We start from the raw sequence: 17310 nt of genomic DNA, 5'->3' as shown, positions 1-17310 counted from the left end.
ACACCAGAAATCCCATCTCCTGCCTCCTCTCCCTATGCACGTGCCTGGGCATCCCTCTCTGGTCTCACATTCTGGGTGGCTTTTGAGCTGTAAGAAATGCTGTCACCAGCTGTCCCTGATGCCCTCCAGTTGCAACAGTTCCACTCCCTGCTTCGCATGGCCCACTGAATGCCCTGTCCACCCCTCTCCTGCCCCAGAGATGTTCCTTTCTCAGCCAAGAGGTCAGAACAGACTGCCTAAGGTGTGCTGGGTTCTAGTTTCTTTTCCCAGCAGTGAAAAATGTGTTGCCTTCCAGCTTGGGCTCCTTTCATAATCCCTGCAATGTGAAGGTGAGCACTTTCCAGTAGCCATTTCTCTTCCCAAGTATCTAACCATAAGGTGGACAGATGTGGGTGGGTTGAGGTCGCCTTCAAATCCTATATCCCTCTGGGATGCAGCCAGGGAGAAAGCTGCAGAGGAAAAAAGTGGCTGGGCCTCAGGAGCAGATCTGAGCAGCTGTTCTATCTGAGCCACTGCCTGCTCCCCCCAGCTCTGCTGACACTGCTCACCTCTCAGCAAGCACTACTACATGCTGAAAAGGGGCTGCTGGCTTCAGTCCAGGGCTGGGGAGCAGTGTCAAGGGATGTGGGGATGGGGCAGTGCTGGATCTCGCTCTTCTTCCCACAAGGATGTGGTGAGAGGATGGAGGAGAAGGAAAAAAAGCTGGTGCAGTTTGTGGAGGACACAAGACCCCCTGCAGGACCCTATTCACAGCTGAAGGGATCTACTGGGGCACTGGTCTACCTACCACCCTCCCAGCCAATCTGCCTCTTCTTGGGGGTCAACCCCAAGGTGGGTGATGTGGAAACCACTGGGGCAGGACATAGAGAGTCCTGCTGTGATCCTGGCACCTTTGTCTACCCCACGAGGATACCACTCCTTGCAAAGGCAAAGCCACTGCCTGCTTTTCAAGCGGTGCTTGTTGGTGGGGTGGGATTGCAGCCAGTGCTTGTGGGGCAAAAATGCCTCAAGTCTCCCCCCATCTGTCCCCTGGAGTTTGGCAAGAAAAGAGACACAGGGAAATAAAAGCAGAGTAAATCCTTTACCTCATTTAACAGAGCAATCAGTGCTTTCTCTTTACAGCAATCCAGTAAGGAAATAGCTACTCATGTAAGACAGGGCAAATTTGCTATTCCTGGCCAAAAAAAAAAAGTAATGAAAAAAAGCATTTAGCAGTGCATCTCTTCACCAAGCTTATCCTTTCCCCTTTGCTTCTACAAAACAGCCTGCAGCAGGGAGAGCTCAGGAAGGCACAACCTGTGGCAATGCCATCTCTCCTGGGGCTGGTAGGAGAGGATTTTTACAGAGAGACGCCAATTAAGTGCCATTACTAAAGCATCAGCTGCTGTGAAAGCAGGAGGCTCATTACCTCTCCTCTCCTGCAGGCGTAGGTACCAGCTCCCTCTTCCACAGCCTCTGTCAGCCATATGTAGGAATGCACTGGAAGGGCTGAGCTGTCCCGATGGAGCAGGAGGACAAGCAGTGAAAAGGGGACAAACAGGGGATAGGGGCACCTTGCTAGGCACAAGGCTTTTCCATCCATGGCAGAGAGTGGGGCAGGACTGGAACATGGGCTCCTGAGTGACTGGTGGAAGAGCCTCACTTCTCCTCACACCCCACTGCACTTCATGTCACCAGGACTCTTGAATCTCCTTTTCTCAGCCACCAGAACCTTTGGGAAGAGGTTCACGTGGCACTTACATTTAAAATGTGCTGCTTAGGTCCCACATGTATGGGCCTCCTTCCCACTGACAGCCCTTGGCCCTGATGCCACCATGGTCTGCCCAGCTCCTTTTCCCCATGCTGTCATCTCTGCTGCCTTGAAGGGGCTGAGCTGCTAGAGTCTCTCCCTGGTGGGGCACATTTTCCCCATCACTGCTCCTCTATGAACTTCCCAGGCTCACCTGGGCTTTTCCAGATTATTTTCTTCTAAAGATGCTATGATGTCCTGCAACTGCTACAGTGCTAGACACAGGTAACACAACCCTCTCCTGCCCCTTATTTCTGCCCAGGAGGTTTTCTGGCTGCAGGGCTGCTCTCAGCTTCCTTAATATCCTTCCATTCAGAGAATTCCCAGCAGAAATTCCCCTGCTCTGTCAGAGTTCCCTCTTTACTTCTGGAGATGTGGTGCTAAACTGTTTTTTAATCCATTTAGTGTTTGCTGGCTTAATTTTAAAATTATTCTTGTTGCTCAATCAAATTGTCAGACAGGACCAAACCCACTGTCTCACAGAAATGTCAGTGCAGCTGAGTGCTGCATTCTCCTGGCACAGAGAGCTGAGGACAGCCCCATAGGCAAAGGATCCTTCCTGTTCTCTGCCTGCCCCTATCCAGACTCAGGAAACTGCAGAAGTGCTATGAAGGTATAACTTCATTCTCAAACAGATGAGTTTGGCTGGGAATGTCCATCCTTCTGCAGCTCTCATTCTGTCATCCTTCTGCACCCCCAGTCCTGTGGTTGCTGAAGCGATTTAGGAGGGGTGGGGAGAAGGGAAAAGGAAGAGGCCAGTGAAGAAATTAAATGCAGACAAGTGCATTATCTGCCAAAATGCCATACTCAAAATAATATATCAGTCTAGGCACAGATAGTAAACTCTTGACACTATTAGAATAGAAAGCAGTTTTTCCTTTTCCTTCCTGAAAGCTTTCATATCTGATTACTTTCTCCAAAAATCTAGTGTTTCCCAGACATTGACTCTTGCTAAATTAGCATTGTACATCAGTTCACTTGTTTTCTAGAATAGGAAAGGCAGGGAACGTTGCATCTGAACTTCAGCCAAACTGCTGGAATAAAGCCACACCAACAGTTGTCAGTTAGGGGCTTGTTCAAGAAAGCTAGCGTGGGTATGAATAGGTTATTAATATTTTTGGAAGATGTGCTGAGCTAGAGGGCAAAATCCTTTGGATCTATATGAGGATTGATCTTCCATATTTCACTAGCATGTTGGCATAGGAAGGCAGGGTGCTTGGTGTCATTTGTTAATGAGACAAAACCAGGAACGTTTGGAAACACAGAGGGAGAGTAAAGAAACTGGGTTACCTTGAACGCAGGAGGGGTGGAGACAGGATTAAATGCAGGGAGATATGATGGAGGAATTGCCACAGCAGGCAGGGAGCTCCTGGCCAGCAGGGACCAGAGAAAGGCTTGAGCCATTGCACCAGCATGAAAAAGGCAGATCTGACATGAAGGTCTACAGGCCAAATTGGTTCAGAAAAAATATTCACACAAAGGATGATGGCAAGGCAGTCGTGGGCCACAGCTGGACTCCAGGAGACATTTTCATCCATGGTGCATGAGACATGGGTTTTAACAGAAAGGAGGCAGAGAGGGCTGTAAGGAGAACTGGGACCTAACCATGGCTGCTGTAACCTGACAGAGACAGATGGTTACCCACAAATACCTCAGGCCCATGGGGAGGAAAAGGACTCTCATCTCTGCAGCTGGGTTGTAGCCTGGACCTATGCAGGGACTTACTCAGGAGACTGAACCCACAGATCCCTTTTTTCCTTTTTTCGCATCTTCTTTCTTCCCCTCCCCACATAGATACTCTTGATTATGAATTGGTTTTGTCTTCTTGCTAGCTCAGAGACAGTTTTAAATCATAGCACGGACTTTTCTGTCCTGCTACTGCTGTATTGCTGCTCCCAGCAAAGCACAGCAGCTGCCTCACAAACCCCAACCCTTTTGCCACCTTGAGATGATTTTGAGACCAACAATACTTGAACTTTGCACTGAGAAGCCAGCTGTTTGTGCAATATCTAGAGGCAAAGTGGTGCTTCAGCTAACATATTCCAGCTAAGTGCTCCTAAGCTTTGCTTGGGCATACTAATTTATGCCCACAGCACGATGTCTGGGCAGGCTCTGCTGTCCTGTCACTCAGCAGTAGGCACCTGCAAACCACCTCCCATGGACATGAATGGGGTGTATTAAGCAGCAGAGAAGAACCCTAAATTGCACCCACCTTTACAGCCTCTGCTGCAGCCACCTATGCTGTCAAAAGCAGCAATCTCCAGCCTCAGGCAGTTTGGAGACATGGGTAATCATTCTGGAGTAATTACCAGCTTACTCCCTTGGAGGAGCTGAGTGGCAAGAAGTTGCTGGCAGCTAGTTACTCCAATTAGTTCCCAGCACACAGAGCCTGGGCACCCAGAGCTCTGCAGCATCCCTCAGCAGCTCCCACCTCCTCGTGAGCCTCTCTCCACTCCCAGTGCACCTGCAGCCCCAGTTCTCTTCCTCTGGGACCAGACAGAGTAGACTGGGGCAGACAGATGGTGGTGAGATCCCACTGGCACCAAGGACAAGAAGTTAAATAGTGTCTTAAGAGATGTCCCACTGGCTCAGAGCTGCTTCTCCAAGGCTGCTCCACCATGTAGCTCAGGCCCAAGAGTGCCACAGGACAAGCCAGAGCATACCCCTTCTCCAGCAGGCTGATGCCAAGGAAAGCTCAGCAGGGCTTCCTAGCATAGGTCCCCCCCACCCCTGCCGAGGAGGGTAAATGAAGCCAGATTACATCAGGAGAAAGACTGAACCACAGCAGCTACTGAGAGGTCCCAGACATTTTAAAGAAGGAAAAACAAGATATTTGTGATCATGATTGGGAAGCAGACACACACCTCCCACAGGTGTTACTGCATCTCAGCTCCTAGCAACGCCACCAAAGCTCCTAAATGCCCCTGAAAAGACCTGTGTAAGAAAGACAAGAGTCAGCTCTGCTCTTAGATCCAGACTCAAGGGCTGATCTTGTAAAGGCAGGGCTTGAGAGACTCTCCCCTCATTTCTGTAGAGTGCTCTGTCTCTCAGCAGCTCAGTCCTGCACAGCCATGCTGACAGGCTGTGTCAGGGAGGCAGCTCTTACACTGAGATGAGGCTTTTTGGAAACCTCCACCAGAGCCTGGGTAGGCAGGGACCCCCACAGCCCTGCACCCTAAGGTGCTGGCAGGACAGAGGTGCAAACAGATGGTTTCAGCCTCTCAGTACAGCACCACCAGTTCAGCGTAGGACCACCTGCTGACATCTCAGAGACTGCCACTGCATCCCTGCTGTCACACACAGAACTGTGCCCGCTGTCATCTCCAGCCCTACACCTGATCTAGGAGGAGAGTCCTTGCCTCTCACCAGGGAGATCACTGCCCCTTGCCAGGCCTCCAGAGCAACAACAAGTAGATCCCCAGCAGGTCCCAGAAAGCAGAAGGGGACCTTCAGAGCAGCCTAGGTGAACATAAGCACAGGCTCTCCCCACCCACAAGCCAGTTTTATAAAGCCTTGCCCAGCAATCACACAACCAAGAGTGAAAAAACACACAGGACTAGGAATGGAAGAGTCTTTATTGCTTTGGTTTCTTACAAATGAGGTACAGGCACCTAGGCTTGCTGCAAGGAGACACCCACTGTTCAGCTTGCAGCACAGTAGAGGGAATGCAGGCACAATGGGCACACAAGGTTTGGTCTCTCAGCCTTCTCCCAGGCACCAGGGAAGAGAGCCTAGGGAAGTAAGGCAGCTGCCAGTTGTGAGAGAATAAAGAATTGTGTCAAAGAGGTTATTACTAAAATACATCAGGGATGGCTTCTCCAGAGCCTGCACAGGACACCATCTCCTAGCTCAGTGATCCCAGCAGACAGACTACAGTGGGGACACAAAACAGCCACCTCCCCCACCTGCCTCTGCTGTCTCTAGGGCAGATATTACTTGAGGCAGGTATTAAGAGCCAGAAAGCCAAGGTGACTTTGGTGCCTACACCAAATGAAGCTTCAATTCCCCTTAGCTGGGAAAAGCCTAGATAAAAAAAAAATACTCCTCCCCTAAAGCTCAGCACTACCCCAGACCCTCCTCATCTACTGCTGAGCCAGTACTGCTCTGCTTGTCAAGTGGACACTGGGCACATCCACATTTGCCCTGCACATCCACATTACTCATCCTAGCAAGTGCCCAGCGTAGAGAGACCTTCGCATCCTCCATTACAAGAGGCCCAGCAGCATCCTGTGACACTAGCACAGTGCTGCCTCCCTTCCTCACCCTCGGAGCACAAAAAGAGGACAACCTCCCAGCCCCTCTCCTCTGGGGCAGCTCAAACATACTAATGTCTTCTCCTTCCACTCCTCCCATCTCTGGGAACGGGTGCTGTGCAAATGCTCCCATACTTGATTGGACCACACAGAAAAAAAAAAAAACAAACAAAAAACCCAGAGACTAGGAACAGAACAGAACAAAACAAAACCATAACAAAAATCAGAGCAGAGCCCCAGCCCAGGCATCCCACCAGCGAGCCAAAGGGCACATCAGCAGAGGACCTGTGCTCCAGCCAGCTGCCAACCAGCACTCAGGCATCCACAAGCGTCAGCCCCATCGTGCAGGGCACGCTTCCACATGTAATAGGTGGAACGGGCTGTGAGCGGGAAGCGGGCACTGAACTCCTTGTAGGTGGGGAAGGTCTTCGACTCAAATCGCTGCTGCAGGAACAGCTTGGCCTGTGCCTTGAACTGGGCGGTGGCGATCACATCCATCACAAACATCCGGCTGTTGGCTCTCTCAGACATGGCATAGCCTGAAATGGTGGCATTGTATGGCATGGCTGGAGATGACTTATCTGGGTGCTTGGTGGCTACCTCCATGTGGCACTGGGGCTTGAGGCCTGGCTCCATGCTCAGAGGTGCCAGCGAAGCCACCCGGTTTGATGGCTGGCTGCAGCTGGTCCAGGGCAGGCGATGCTGCCGGTGGGCCTGGCCTCTGCCCTTCCAAAACCAGTAAGCTGTGGAGGACAGAGATGGGTAGCGCAGGCGATACTTGCAGAATGGCAGCCGCCATTGCTGGACCTGCCTCTTTGCTACATCTCGCAGCTGCTTTCTCCAGCATAGAGAGGGCTTTGAGCTGTAGGAGACTCCTGGGTGCTGGGTGGTCTCCATTCAGCCTCTTCCTAACAGGCACACTGTTTGGCTTTAACTGCTTAGCTATTGCTAGAGGTTTCTGGTTATCCAAGGGAGACTGAGGGGGTTTGAAGTTAGGATTCTCCTTGATTGCTTTTCTTCGCCAGTTGTAGTAAGTGGACCTGGAGATGCCAGGGAAGCTGCGCTTGAAGCACCTGTAAGGCACTAAAGTGTTCATGGAAATGCATTTCTCCAGGTAGGATTTGGCTCCTTGCATGAAGATTCCTGCTTGTACAGGGTCTAGGGAAGGACTCGAGGATCTTAAGCTCCCCCCCTGAATTTGCTGGCTCATCCACATCAGCCTTTTTGGGACATCCCTGTGAAGCTCCTGCAAAGCATGGACCTCAGCCAGAGCAGAGGCCTCACCGTTGGCCATGCTCTGCATTTCATGCTTCCAGGCATAGTATGTGGATCGGGAGATTTCTGGAAACATTTGTCGGAAGTGCTGGAGGGGGATTATATTGCCCTCCTGAAAGCAGGACTGGAGGAAGTGTTTAGCTGCAAATCTGGCAGCCGCTTTCTGCCGGTGTTCACGAGACTGACGCTTCCAGCGGTAGAAGGTGCTCTTGGTAATGCTGTACCTGTCACGCAGGTTGGAGTAGGTCAGCTGGGGGTCACTATTCAGCAGCTCAAGGGTCTTCATGGGTTGGACAGGAGGCTCTGGCAAAGGTATTGTGGGTTCTAGCTCCTCCAGGCCAACCACAGCCACAAAGTACTGGGCTTTGAAGACTTGACGGGAGAGCTGCTGCCCTGACCACATGATGTGGAGCGTGGAGGTTCGTGGGCCACACTTTCTGGGACGGATGAGGCGGTTGAAATAGGGCCGGATCTTCAAGTTGCTCATGGGGTAGATGGAGTAGATGTTGCACTGAAGTACTGAAGCAAGAGCATAGACATGCCACATGTTGGCAAAGGTACCTGGAAAAACAGGTAGCTTTGATGTCAGCATCAAAGATAGCCTCCAGAATAGCCATAGGAGTCTGGTCATTTCTGGGGTCTCCTCAGTGCAGAGGGAGTAGCGGGCAGCCTGCAGCATCACCTTGGAGTCGATCATACCATTCAAGTAGTATTGCTTGTGCAGCAGCAATCTCCACCACCGTACGGACCTGCAGCTCCAGGCTGAGGCTGGGGTTGCCCCAGAGCAGCACACTGGCAAGCCTCAAAGAGGCGGTTCCCCTCACCTTTGCAAACCAGAGGCAGCATGTTACTCGGGGCATCCTCAGGATAGAGGCTTCTGGCTACCCGGTCAACCTCCAGCTCCTCTTGAAACTGCCTCCCACAATATCCGGGCAGTGAGAAGGATGACAAGGTTCTCTCTGCTTCCAATGCAGCACTGGTGAGGCCCTCCAGACCAAAGCATTCAGTGGCTTCCTGTAGCTCCTGCAGCACAGACTGCACCAGGTGGTGCCGCTGGATCATCCTGAAAGACAGCAAAAAGAAATTAGTCACTGGAGATGACAACATTGCATGATCCAGACTGCCAGGGAACTGGCCTCTGGATCCAGCTCTTCCCAGAGGACAGAGCCGAGAAAGAAGGCAAAGGAAAGGCCGCTGGTCACCCCGCCACCCACGGTCCCAGGGACAAAGAGGGCTGGGTCCCCACGGGCAGACTTAGGACAGGGACATGAGCTCAGCTTGCTCTCCAGTGACCTCCTGTGGGCAGCATGCATGACACACAGCCTTGAGAGATGCTTCGCTATGCGAAACTACGGGGTTATCGCATCTATCAGGATGGGTAGACAGGAATCCTACCCGTGCCACACCCGCCTTTACACTCAGCCCTCCCACCGGTAACTCCTTTCACCAGGACCCGGAGAGAAAAGAGCCTGAAGAGAAAACGTTTGTCATTTTTGCAGGAGGGGACCTGTGACAGAGCAACGCTGTGCGGGGGCATGGAGGGACGTGGCTCAAGGTGTTCAACCCAGGAGAAAAAGGAGCAACGAGTTTGTCCCCTCCTTCAGAGCAGGGCACTGCAGCCGCACCCATGGCAAGCACCAAAAACCGCTGTCACAGAACCTGGGATGGGAGGAAGACCCGCGGCCAGCCCAAACCTGGTTACTACTACCAAAGCTGACGCTAGATGTCACTTGCTGCCCAGCAGACACACACCACCAGCCAGGGGAAGCCATAAAACAAGGACTTCCAGGCAAGCTACCAGGCAGGGGGCAATCCAAAAGTGCAGCCGGAGCATGAGTACTGGGTGGGTAGTTAGGAGGGCGTACCTCTTCCCCACCTAAGCCCGTCTTAGTCCTGTCCTTCCTACCTCTCTCTAAATGACCATTTCCACTCAGGCAGTCCAAGGGTTAAACCTGCACCCCTCCCTTTGTCATCTTTGGTCCTAATGCCTACATGGCTCTGCCCTCACCACTCCAGGAGCTTTTGTGATGACTGCAGTTGGTACCCCATGATTCAGCTTCATCAGTGCATCCCTCTTCAGCACCTTTTCCTCATCAGCCAGCCCAATCACTCCCTCTTGAAGTAGTTTTCTCCAAGGAAGTACAACACTTCATTGAACCAGGAAACCAAATCTGGTCCATTTTCTCATTAGGCTCATTCACATGCTACCCTTAGCATATAGAGCATCACCTTATAGTCTAATTGATTCATATCCCAGTTGGAGATCCACTTTTCAAAAACACATCAGAGTATCACTATGCATTTGCAGCTCTGCAGGGATATGTGGCAACAGCAGACCCAGCCAGGAAAAGTAGCAGCTCTGCAGTAAAGCAGATGTCTCTCCTGACCTCTCCTGTTTCTCAGCCCTGCTGCAGATAAGGTTATTATTGCCATAGCATCTACAGTCCCTGGCCATGACCAAACGTGTGCCACAGAATCACGTGGCTACATCACAGCTGCTTCACACCACAAGGATCCTCCGTGCTTCTGCTGTTGCCTCTTGCCTTTTATCAGGCCACAGCTACTCACCAAATCGACTCCCTTCCCTGCTCCACACACCTTCCCAGCCTCTTGAATGTCAGGGGCCAGGGCTGTCTCTTGCAGCGTTCCCACAGCTGTGGGACACTCAGGTATCAGAGGCAACACAGGAGAATGCAAACAGCTGCAAAGCAGTAGAAACAAGAAGTCCTAAAATCGTGGTCTGAGTGAGTATGGGATCATCATTTCAGGACAGGTCTATACTGTTGTTCTCCTAGAAGTTTATAAAAATCTTGACTAAGCCCACAGTGAACACCATGGGCTCCAGGAGCTGAAGCAAATGCATCCTTAGGAGAGCTGGGGGCTGGCAGAGCTGAAGTCCTCCTCATTCCTGGCCTGCAAAAACACTTCAGGGCTGCCCACCTCCTTCTATGGCAGCCACCAACTACCCAGCAGAGCCAGGAAAGGCAAAACAAGATTTTCCCCTGGATGGGGTGTGCAGCTGGCACAGGCTAGGGAGCATCAGCAACAGCCCTGGCCTTTATGACTTGGTGGGCATTTCTTACTCCCTTGTAGATTGCAGGGGAGAGGTGGAGGCACAAATTTTAATCCTTTCCTTCAGCAATAACCCTACAGCCAAAATGTCACTGCCAGTTCCTGCTGCTCAGGGCAACAGGACCTCAAAAGCAATCCTAAGGCAAAACCTGCAGCTGAAACAGGTGAGCTCCTGGGCAAGGGGGAGAAGGGTTCCGGTAAACCAGAAACAGAAGTCAGTCAAGCTGGGGGTCCATCCCAACAGCTCTCAGTTGAGAGGACCTGCTGCAAAGGGAATATTTTTCCGCTGTACCCCTCCAGTGAAGCTAGCTGAACACGACAGACTCCCTAAACCACTTCAGCACCAAGATGTAACCAAGGGAGCTTTTCACCACTGATAAAGGAGGTTTTTACTTAACCTGGCTGCTTTTGCATTGTAACAGATAAGCAAACCTTGCAGATCACGTTCCCTCACCTAAACTGATGGCTGGTGGCATCCAGTAGTGCAAGTTCCCCCAGCCAGCTCCAAAAGCGCTCCCACCAGCAGGAATCCCAGAGACCTTAGCCTCTGCTGCTCCACCTGCCCAGGATTACCAGTTTCGATAATCCAAAACTGCAATAGCAGGGGTATCCATGCACCTCAGTTCAGGTGGATTATTTTCCCAGCCCCAGGCTCAGGCCAACCCAGCTGTAAAGGCTCTCATTTGAGAGGAGAGTGTTTGAATCACTGCAACTCCGTAACAGAAGCAGTAGCCTCCAGGAGCCGTCTAGAAATATCACAACACTAGAAACCCCCGGGGAATTTCTGATGAGTGAACAGCACTGGCAGCCCAGGCAGTGGGAGAAACCTGCTCCCATCTGCCATCACCCACATCTCTCCACCGAAGCCCCAAAAAAAAAAAAAAAAGGGGTTCCCTAGGAGATAGTAAAGCCACCGACCTGCCACCAAAGCCCTGCAGCCAGGCCCCGTTTCAGCCATGTCTCGGGCAGGACAACTCGAGTGGAGGCAGCGCCCGACAGCTGCCTCCAGCCGCGTGCACCGGTACCGCGCACCCCGCGTCTGCCCCCGCCTCTCCCGAAAGAAGCGGAGGCGGTTCCGGGCGGCCGCCCTCCGGGTCGCGGGCAGCCCTGCACCCCGGGTGAGAGCAAGGGCGGCCACTGCCCGGGCCCGGCAGACAAAGGGAACGAACAGCCCCGGGGCGGGGGAGAGGTCGCCGGTGCCCGGGCAGCCACCGAGGGCAGGACGGGACGGCGCTCCCGGCCTCCGGAGGAAGGTGCCCGCCGCGACGGAGCAACCCGCGGGACCGGGGTTAGAGAGGGACGGCGGGGAACCGCAGCCCCGACGGCACCAGCCCCGCTCGGCACTCACCTGGCTCCGCGGGGTCGGGTCGCGCCCCGCCCGCGCCCTGGGCCGCCCGCACCTTTAAGGGCGGCGGCAGGAAGCAGCGCGGACCCGCCGCCGCCGCCCCGATGCCAGCCCCGCAGTGACCCTCGGGAGCGGACGAAGGCGTGCGGCGCCGGGCCGAGCCGAGCCGGGCCGGGCCGCCCCTCCCCGCCTGCCCCCTCCGCCCCCTCCCCCGCCAGGAAGCGGGCCATCCCCGCGGCCCCGGCCCAGATGAAAGCGGAGCGGGCCGGGGGTCACTTCCAAGCTAAAGTGATAATGGCCATTGTCCCGCCGCCGCCGCGCTTAAAGGGCCCGCCACTCCCGCCGGCCTGCCCCGCTGCGCCCCGGCACCCTGCTCCCCACAGCATCTTCCTGCCCTGCCCGGGCCTGCAGCCCTATGGTGGGCGACCGAGCTGGGTGCCAGCATGGGGCACCCCTCGTGTCCCACGGGGTGCAGATGAGCCTCGAGTGAGTGTCACTGCAGCCCAGGACCTTGGCATTGGCACAGCCCGTGTACGTGTCTGTCTCGTTCCTGCCAGGGCCATGGTCCTACCTTAGCTGCTAACTAGAAGATAGCTACCCACTCCCCTCCCTCAGTGTTGTCCATCCTCCACCCATAAGGCAACTCTGGTGGCACCCCCAGGCTCGTAGGGCTGACACAGCTCAGCTGTGCTGCCCTTCAAAACCCTCTCATTTGTTCAAGGGAGGCACCCAAATGATGGCAGATTTTTTCCTGCCTTTGGCTCTGTGCAGCTTCCCGCACAGTTTTGTATCCACCCGCCTGTGTCTCAGCCTTCGGCCGAGCAACCTCCCTCACTGCTGTCTCAGCCCGGCTGTCTCCCCAGCCTAATCTTGGGGCTGCGGTTCCCCTCCTTAACTCCTGCAGGCACAATGGGTTCATCCAGTCCTTCTGGCATCACGTGAGGCTGTGCAAACAGCCTGCGCGCCAGGCACCTCGCTCTGGTATCACGCTCTGGTATCACTGAGCCACCAACACCAGCTCCACCCTGTGTCCTCCTCACAAGCCCAGAACCACTAGAGTTCCTCCAGGACCTGCTTCATCCCAGGTTATACCGCCTCAAAACAGGTTCCCAAGGATTCCATCTGCTCTTAGGTGTGCTAGCTGGGTGCTTTCTAGCAAGGTGGGTCACAGCTTGGACAACAGAGAAGAGTTGGCCTCTCTGCTCTCTGGTCTTGGTTCTTCATGTCCCTCATTTTCTTGAGCTCTGGTGCAGGCAGCATCTGGTTTCTCTCCCCAGCCAGTCCCCTCGGACAGCAGCCTGGCTCACACCACAGACCTCTCATCTAATGAGGGGCACGAACGAACTCCTAATGTCAGAGATGGCAAGGGTTTACTTCACCATATGCCATCACCTGTGGGGAACCTCACTGAGGTCACTCATTTCTGCTCCAGTGTTTGTCAACAAGAGGGCAGGAGGGCTCATAGAGAACACGTGCATGGGATTCTTGTGCAATTTGGGCAGAGAGCAAAACATGGACCTTTCAATCAGGGAAAATATGCCCAGCTCCCTCTCCTGCTGCCCTCTCTCCCCTGTAAGTTCAGGACCAAGCATTTGGCACACATCAAGGCACACCTTCAATGAGTCCTACCTCCCCCAGAAGCGCATACCCCAGAGCATTTTTTCCCACTTCTCCTCTCACATCTGAGCTCAGGAGCACAGGGGGAGGCCAGGCAATGAGAGTTTGGAGGAACGGGCTCCCTGGAAGCTGTGGACTGGCTGCTTGTGAGTCCTCCGAGCTTAAGCTGGGAACCACTACCCCAGATGAAACTGAACCCCAGTCTGCAGTGCTCACAGGGGTCACTATTACTGAACACAGGAAAACTACAGTTCAAGGAAGAGAGACATAGCCCATCCTCTGGTGAGGTTTTTCTCCCCTTGGGCAATTTTCCTATCTCCAGCGTCAGCTCCAATCTTGTTATCAAGCTGGCCAGTCCTGGATCATTTCCCTAGCAGGCTGGTGTTCATATCCACAGCTGCTGAGCTTCCCTTCTCATCCTTCATCCTTTTAACTTCTTTGGTTGCAAATGCAAAGCGGTGCTCACAGGGCAGTGAGACACTGGTAAATGCCGGAGTCAGCAGGGTCAGTGATTAACATAGGAGCTGGAAAACACACAAAGAGACAGCCTGGGCAGTTCTGTTATGCAGATGACTGCACACACACCGGCTTCCAGCATATAAACAAGTAGTTAGCATTTTTCTGTTCCTTGGAGGAGTTTCAGTGGGGGACCAGAATGCTCCCTCGTTTAGTGCAGGATGCTTCAGTGTGACAGTAGGCCGTGGAGATGTTTGCAGTTTAGCTCTGGCTACCAGAAGCTTTTTTGCCTGTTGTGCTTTAACTTGCCTGTTGCAGCCCTTCATTCTCAGACAGGTCCCAGAGCAAAGGTGCAGAGATGTCCACAGTGTATGGGTCTTAGGGCACACTGTTTTCAGACAGGATGGAAGGCAAGTTTTCCTGCTCCAAGTTTGGGCACAGAGTCTTCTCCCAGGTGAAAAAGCAACCTCCATGTTCAGCAGGTAAAATTCTCATTGGTTTGAACCTGATGAGGAATGTGTCCCAAGAACTTGGTGCTGTATTCTTGTATAAGATAGGACTTCCTCTGACTCTCATTGGAATGTGACAATCCTGACAGTGCTACACATAGGGACAAGATTCAAACTCTCGTTTATCCTCCAGCAGGAAATCTCTAATCTCACATTCACTTCCACCTAGGGGACCTCCAGGAGTGGAAGGAGTCAGAGCACCCTACCCGCTGCAGTGGTGACCATTGCTAGACCAGAGGTGACCACTCAGATAGGATGAGATATGGCTAAAACACCTGGGATAGACAAATGCCATTCAAGGCAGGCCAGACTGTAGACCAGTTGCCAAACCACATCTGTAATTAGCACAGGTTGACCTAAATGGGCTAAGTTGGTGTGCCCATCTCCTCAAAGCCATTGCTGGTGCCTCATCTTGTGTTTTTCCACCTTTCTCCTTCTAGAGAACTGCAGAGTCAGCATCTTCCCTCAGGGAAGTTGAGGGAGCTGGAACTGCTGAGGGGCAGGACTGAAAACGTGGGAGCTTCCCACAAAGGCCTTAAGTGTCTGCTGTCTTGGGTGGGTTTCTCCCCTGTGCCTAGCATTGCTCCACGGAGAAAGGGTGGAGCTTGCAGCCTGAGATGGCTACAGAAATAGTGTTGCCTCAGCTGCAGCCCACCAGTTTTAGGGTGAATAAGGGCAAGTGGTTCTGGTGTAACTGTGTCTAACAGGGATCTTGGAAAACATGGCCCTCACCCAAATTTCTGTAGTAACTTTTTCAAACCAAATGATGGAAGTCCTGTTTAGGACTTCACAATGTCCACAAAGCACATCACTTTCCCAGCCCTGACACCACCTCTGAACCAGCTTACTCAAGCCTGTGCTGGAGCCCTTAAAGGGCTGAGCTCTGTGGAGGGGTCCTGTGAGGTGTCCCCTCATGTCTGTGCATGCCCCAGGATGAGGCTGGGTGCCAGAAGACACACACTTGTGATTTGGTTCAGTTCTGCTCACATCACACTGAGGAGAGTGGCAAACTACAAGGAGTTTTCAGCCAGGAGCAATGGTACTGGAGTGATTGAATTACAGGAGACTATGTGAGGAGCAAAATCTATTTAGTGGTGCTGAAGTGAGAACTGCTGGGCAGGGACAGCCCGGTGCATCAGCCTCAGTGAGCAAGAGCAGTTAACAGGGGTGACTTCAGCTGTCTGACAGAGGACAGTGATGGCACAGAGGGCAAAAGAATGTGGCCTGAACTTTAGGACAGCTTGGCAGCATGGAACAGCCATGAGTTTCATCTCCTGAGGGAAGCAGAGGGCTGGCCTGGGTACCAGGTCCCATCTTAGACAAGGGACCGGAGGCCTCTAAGGCTCTTTCACACCCTGTTGCTCTATTCCTTTGCAGTGACTCAGAGCTCAGGGTTGCTCCCCTTCCTCCAGCACCCCTCAGTGGCTCCACTTTCCCAACCTGTGGGGTACACTGAGGGCCTCCACTGCTGTTTACCACTCTCTGACTTAAGCTGTCCACTGAGAGTCACCCAGATCACCCTGTTCCTCTGCTACTGGTGTTTGCCTCCCAGTTCATCTTCTGGGTCATGTTCAAGACTAGCCGGTCTAATGCATCAGGAGCACACAGGAGAACCAGATCTGCCTGTCCCCCGCTCTGGGGTAGCGGAACCTCAACAGTTGGTCCCATCTCTAATTCTTCTCTGCTTGGCTCAGGGATGTTTTCCTTTCTAGCTTCTATCCAGCTGGTCTCTCTCTTCCATCCTACTCTGTCAGATGGGAGAGACGGTTTGAACCTAGTGCCAGTTCTGTGACCTTGCTCTCTGAGGTTTCCTGAGTCTCCTGGGCACACAGGAGGGAATTAAGCATGAAGTACCAAGCACAGTTCCAAACTACTGGGAGATGACTGGGAGTCTTGGCCATATCCTGGGGTCCTGGCCATAGGTGGGAGGGGTGGGGGAGAGCCGGGAGCTGCAGGAGATTCAAAGTCAAGATCAAAGCGTTTCCCCCTGAATCCCTAACACTCTCCTTCCCTCCCACTTGCACATAAAAGCACTCTGCCCCCAGCAGGCTCTCTGCTGGGGAGGGTGGGTGGAGGAGGGGGCTACTTTCCCACTCGCTTTTCCTGTGTTACTAATAACTTTTCCCAAAGGTGAAATGGTGAAAGAGCTTCTAGTCCTCCCCCATGCCTGTTTCTTGCCCAGATCCAAAGGGCCTGAAGCTGTTTCAATGACTGCAAGAGTTCACAGCAGACCTGGCCTGCTTTGGGGTGTTACCAGCTGCTGCTGGCACAGGGGAGATGCAGTGAGCAAAGCCTTTGAAGTGTACAGTAGAAAGATACTGTTAGAGGCAAAGCACAGGGAATGAGGACTGAAAAGAAAGCAGAGCAGTTTGGCCCACAGGAGGGGGAAAGGCTAATTAAGGCACTGAGCATGGAGGAGGAGAAGGTAGAATCATTAAGATATCACATCAGGAGCTGCTGGTGAAACTCCATGAAGGTTTAAACCACAATGAACATGGCCTCTACTCTTCACTGCCCCTTGGTTCTCCATTCCCACCCTCTGCTTTGGGGTGGCAGAGGACTTTGGGGGACTCTATCAATCAGTTCAGGCTGATGATCCAGATGAAAATGAGTTGTTAACAGTTCACATCCTAACACAGACAGAGCTAAAACTCAGGATGGCAGTCTCCATTACACCTTCCTTACCAATGGTCAGAGACAGGGCTAAAGCTTGCAGGTGATCCCAAACTGAAGAAGCTGCAAACTCCAGTGAGAACAAGCACGTATGAAGAAGCTGGAGACTGGAATCAGGAGTAGGAAAAGGCAGATTCAATTTTGGAAAGCCCATGGAAGGTGATATTCTTCTGTCAGTGCTTTATTACACAACAAATCACAAACCTAGCAAGTGTTGAGAAAGACCTGGGATGGGAAATCCGAGGAAGAGCCAGCTGCAGAGTCAAGGCTGCAGTTTTTTCTTAATTTCAGTGGTGAGAGCAGCTGCTGCTTGTTTCAGGG

The 17310-nt window shown here is 52.9% G+C and overlaps 1 protein-coding gene across 1 annotated transcript; it reads right to left on the bottom strand.

Moving 5' to 3' along the window:
* Positions 1 to 6157: 6157 nt before the first annotated feature.
* Positions 6158 to 11762, bottom strand: VRTN (vertebrae development associated). The gene is given in 7 exon segments (XM_030452315.1): positions 6158 to 6898; positions 6900 to 7885; positions 7887 to 7942; positions 7945 to 8047; positions 8049 to 8114; positions 8116 to 8380; positions 11738 to 11762. Coding segments are annotated over 6 exon segments (2058 nt in total). The 5' UTR covers position 8380; positions 11738 to 11762; the 3' UTR covers positions 6158 to 6315.
* Positions 11763 to 17310: the final 5548 nt, after the last annotated feature.

The sequence above is a fragment of the Calypte anna genome, chromosome 5A (genome assembly GCF_003957555.1).
Source record: "Calypte anna isolate BGI_N300 chromosome 5A, bCalAnn1_v1.p, whole genome shotgun sequence".
Taxonomy (NCBI): domain Eukaryota; kingdom Metazoa; phylum Chordata; class Aves; order Apodiformes; family Trochilidae; genus Calypte; species Calypte anna.
The sequence above is the reverse complement of the archived record's forward strand: the minus strand, read 5'-3'. Positions and strand labels throughout refer to the sequence as shown.